The sequence below is a fragment of the Tarenaya hassleriana genome, unplaced genomic scaffold (assembly GCF_000463585.1).
Source record: "Tarenaya hassleriana unplaced genomic scaffold, ASM46358v1 Cleome3, whole genome shotgun sequence".
Taxonomy (NCBI): Eukaryota; Viridiplantae; Streptophyta; class Magnoliopsida; order Brassicales; family Cleomaceae; genus Tarenaya; species Tarenaya hassleriana.
Genome location: NW_010966177.1, coordinates 8,265,248 through 8,270,556, shown reverse-complemented (window position 1 = coordinate 8,270,556; position 5,309 = coordinate 8,265,248). Strand labels below are relative to the sequence as shown.

The window sequence follows — 5,309 nt, the reverse complement described above, 5'->3', positions numbered from 1 at the left end:
GAGAAATTGGATCATAATTCTATTATATGGCTAGTATTATTATATCCAGAACATGGTATAGATTTTTAATAGTTTAAATTGTCACACTGGCACAAAATGTTAAGAAATGTCCGAAATATTTGTTGAATATAACTAACCAACATATAAATTATTTCTATTTGTGTCGCCTTAAAGAATCGTACATATCTAAAAAATAATGATGATTTAATAGAACTTTGAAAGGTATTGCAGAAAATAACCATCGATTCATTTTAACATATGGAATTTTAAACTTTTTTTCCTTATTTTATTTTTATTTTAATAATTTCAAGTCTTAGAAACAATAGAAGCTGATCATAGTATGGTATCTATTTGTCTACCCTTGTGGTTTCTATTAAGACATTCGTGATTCGAATTTTTTTAATATTGATTAGACTGAACGGTATTCATTGGGATTATTATTGAAAATTCCATAAAAATTCTCCAATTCTTCAAAATGTGTCATATAAATTTCTCAATTATTTTTTTTAGGTTTATATTAACCGATTTCAATTAAATTGGTTTAAAATCCAGTATTTTTTATACCTATTTCATATCATTCCATTTGCTGACTTGTTGATTTTTTTATGTGGCATCTACATGTCACATCATGTTATTTTTCGGATACTACCTTGCAAACAATTTCTTAATTGGAATATATATATATATATATTAATTGAGGATTTTATAAGATATATTTTGATAAATTGGAGAATTTTTTTTTTGTATAATTTTCCCTTGTTATTATTATTGGTAGTGTTTGTATTGATGGGAGAATTGATTTGTATCCGCGCAAGGTTAGAGGATTGATTGCGAAATTGTATGAATGTGTGTATATCAAGAAAGAGATCTCCACGTAAATAAATAAATAAATAAATATTAACAATTATAACCCGAGAAAGTGATATTTTATAAATTCGGTACTCTTTTTTTTTTTTTTGGTAAATCCATCAAAACTAAACGTTCTGATTTTATTTCATAGATTTTTTTAATGAAAGATTTTCTTAATTTCTAAATCATAAATAACTCTGGCATTAATGTAATTTGATACATTGTCACGCAATAAACATCCGAAGCGACCGCCATAACTCCAGCGGGCACACTCCTCAACTGCCCCTCGTGACTGTGATTTATGTCACCAATCAATGCAAAGTTTTAGCCCTATATCGTTTTAGCATACACACACACATACACATATACAATATATATATATATATATATATCTTTTTTTTTATTTTTTGTTCGTAAGATAAATGGCCTCTATTCAATGCAAATATCCACCAAACCCATCTCTTACTGCAAAGATGGATATATATATATATATATATATACATACATATATATAATGTTTGATGCCATATGATATCATATGCTCTTTAGAATCTTATACCTATAGTCTCAATCCCAAGTTTCTACAGCCATTCAATCTGCTTTTGTAATGAAGGCAGACAAAAGAGCCTCTATTCAATGCAAATATCCACCAAACCCATCTCTTACTGCAAAGATGGATATATATATATATATATATATACATACATATATATAATGTTTGATGCCATATGATATCATATGCTCTTTAGAATCTTATACCTATAGTCTCAATCCCAAGTTTCTACAGCCATTCAATCTGCTTTTGTAATGAAGGCAGACAAAAGAAACATATTTTCTAAATATATAATCGAAAAATAATTGATTAAGAAAACGAAAATTGAAAAGAAACTAGACATGAGAAGCGGAGGAAGAATGAACAACCTTGTTGTTTTGTCTCCCCGCAAGCCAAAGCATAGTCCTCCTTGCAAAAGATGGCGTTTTCGTCTCCAAAGATTCCGAATTCTCGCTCTTCTGATTCTCCTCATCGCAATTCCTTCCTCTTCCTGATGGAGATTCCAGAGAACAATCCCCTCTTGGAACCTTCTCCTTCTCTTTCTTTCCCCTTATCCAAATTTTCGATATCGATAAGCTCTCTCTTTTCATGGCATCCTTCGCAATCACTGCTTCTTCTGCAACTCTCGTCGATTCAGTCCTTCCACTGAATTTGAACATCCATGTCGTGTCGGAGCCGCATTCAGACATGGCGGCCCTGTGACCAGGCAAGCTATGATTCTTGCTTGATGGTTTCTTGGCCGACACGTGAACTTTAAGAACGGATTCTTGATCCATTATGTACTCATATGATCCCATCGAGAAACATCTCCTTTCATCCACGTTGCTGCTGTTACTAATGCTGTTACTACTACCTTCGCCAAGTTGAACATCTACGTTCCTGAACTTCCCTAGCTTAACTTCAAAAGGGACAACCTTTTCACCTGGATCAGCCGTTTCACCGTCTGAGAGTTGAGCGACACCAGATTTTCGAGGAATCCCGAAAGATTTACGGCCCGATTCCAGATGGGTCGATCCAAGATCGCGGCTTTCGTCAAAACCCAGATGGGGATTGGACCGTGAGTGGGAATCAGCACCGTCTCTGTCTGTGACAATCTCTCTTGAGCTATGATCACTACCAGACTCGAGAATAAGAAGATATGGAGAACTTGAGGTGTGTCGTGATGAGAAATCAGGGAGCAGACTGGATCTGCACAAGGGACAAGTCGAGTGAGACAGAAGCCAAGTGTCGATACAGTCCACGTGAAAAGCGTGGCTGCACTTGGGCAAAAGCCTTAGCGTGTCCTCTGGCTCGAACTCACAGAGACAGACAGCACAGTCGAATGGGTAATTCTTCAGACCGATGATGGATTTGTAATGAAACACAGGCAAAGTGTCGATGAACGATTGATCTACCCCAGAGTCATGCAAGTGAAACAGCTGCTGTAACTGGCCTTGAAGTGCCGTGACATTGTCGAAGTAGTAATCGTTTCTGTCTCTGTTCGAAGGTGATAGAAGGAATCTAAACAGAAGATGAAGCAAACCAGAGATGAAGAAGATGGCCGATAGGATGATGATTACCGTGAGAATGCTGGGGCTGATCTTAGTATTCAGATCAAAGCCTGTGTTGGGTCTAATGGGCGGTAGAGGCAGAGGCAGTGGCGGCGAAGGAGAGATGAAATTCTGGTTGCCTTTGATTTCCAGGAAAACCCACTTCATATTTTCCCGAGAAAATCAGATGGAGGTGAAAAATGCGGGGGAAAGGCTCTCAAAGGCTCAAGCTTTATGCTCTGGTTTCAGGATCAGACATGAAAATGAAGAAACCCAGAAAATTTTCTGAGGAAACATATGTGCCCTTTTTTACGAGACTGGTTTTTCTTCAAATGAAAAGGGAAGAAAGAGGTGACATTTGGTAATTTAATTCGGAAGGGGAGAGAGAGAGAGAGATGAATAAGGGAATTACAGAATGGATATTGGATAGAGATGGCGGCAGAAGAGAAATTCATTAAGATTTTTTCTTATATACGCCAAGAAGAGGGGAAATTATGAGTAGGCAGCCTTGAACTTAAAAAAGGAAGAACATTTAAATTTTATTCGGTTCGGTTCGGTTCGGTTCGGTTCGGTGTCAGTTTTTTCGGATCTAAAAAAATCATAATCGTTCAGTTTTGATGTCGGGTTGGCTTCGGATACAGTTATGTCTTATTCGGTTCAGTTCGATTCGGTTATTCGGTTAATTATCGAAATGACCACCCTAATTTTAGGCTTTACCCCTATTTCATTGTCATATTCTTGCTTATATTAAATATTTTTTCCTTGTTCGTATTCTTTTTCTGCTTCGTTAATTTAGCTTAATCCCCTCGCTATGAAATAGTAAAAAAAGAAACAGAAAAAAGAAAAAAGGAAACATGGAGATACTGTGACTACTAATTTTGTGCAAACAACCAATTTATAATCCAACTAATCTTTTATTTTAAGGAAAATATGTAATAATTTGGATATTTATTTACATCATCATTGGGGATATCTTTGCGTCTACTATATGAATTCTAAATTCAAAGAAACAAATATATATATATATATATATATATATAGAGTTTAATTCATTTATACGAGTAGTTACCAAGAGATTAAGTTGTGTATAAGAAAGATATTGAAAATGTGTATAATCGCTTTAGAAGACTAACTCTAATTCTGATGTCACTGATTTTGACCAGGATGCATGTTTCCGGTTATGATTTGATTTTTGTTTCATTATTTTTACACTCGGATTTTTTTTCAATTTTAAAAGAAATATATCATTCAAATTTTATATTAAATTTATGTTTACTACAATTTTATTATCATTTCAAAACATTTATTTCAACGTATATATACACTTTTCTTTAATTAACTAATATATAGAATTAATTTTTGGTTTATTTGATTTCAATATAATTACTATTCGATTCCGATTTGGATTGTATAAATATCCGCTCCGAGTTGAGATTCATCAAAATCATTACATATATTTTTTTAAAAAAAAGCCACCCATATATATACATATATATATATATTTGGATATGTTATTTATCAAATGTTTCTAGAACATTTGATGAAGAACTGAAACATGAGACACGGAAGCATCAGAAAAAATGGAGATTTAGTGGACCCCACAGCGTAAGACAATAAAAAAAGAAATTGAGCCTTTTTGGAAAACAATGTATTTTTAAAACAAAAACCCATCGACATTATACGAGCACTGGACTACACATCTTCCACATAGTTTGTAACAACTAATTTTGTCCCCACATTACATATGGTCTTAATTTTCAAAATATTGGCTTTTAAATATCTCTACCGAAATTTTGAAATCCGATTTGTCAAACGTTTGAAATTTTGGGATAAGAAATAAATATTTCGAATTTACTTCGTTTTATTCCCGATTATCTTAGTAATCATATATATATATATATATAGTGTGTGTGTGTTCAAATACTAAACTATTTTGATTTTATTTTGAATTTCGATTTTTTTGGATAAAGAAAAATGCCGATTTTCACATCTAATCAGGATATATTTATATATTTTCCTATAATGTATATTTTTATAGATAAATTAAAACTCGTAACTCTGTTCACTACGTTCTATTTTACATTATGTTCTATAAAAAATGAGATTCGAAAAGAATTATATGGGGAAAACTAATAAATTTGATATATAATTGGTCATATAATCGTGGTTACATAGATGCTTTTTATAAAACATCTTTAACCAAAAACAATATATTAAATGCTAAAATTTAAATGTATGGTAGATATAACATTAAATTTGACTTATAGAGACTTGAAGAATTCCTTTGTTGCATGTGCAACACAGATAACATTTATTGTCATGCCAATAAATTCCAACAGGTACACATCATAGAATATATATATATATATATATATATA

General features: G+C 32.7%; 1 protein-coding gene across 1 annotated transcript; it reads right to left on the bottom strand.

Annotated features, from left to right (window-relative positions):
* Positions 1–1,611: 1,611 nt before the first annotated feature.
* Positions 1,612–3,495, bottom strand: LOC104819986 (RING-H2 finger protein ATL13-like). The gene has a single exon (XM_010550328.2). It carries the CDS (start codon positions 3,097–3,099, stop codon positions 1,738–1,740), a length of 1,362 nt encoding a protein of 453 aa, XP_010548630.1. The 5' UTR covers positions 3,100–3,495; the 3' UTR covers positions 1,612–1,737.
* Between the last annotated feature and the right edge of the window lie 1,814 nt (positions 3,496–5,309).

What these genes read in the sequence shown, in the direction of transcription:
- LOC104819986 (XM_010550328.2), bottom strand. Translation starts at nt 3,099, where the DNA reads ATGAAGTGGGTTTTCCTGGAAATCAAAGGCAACCAGAATTTCATCTCT.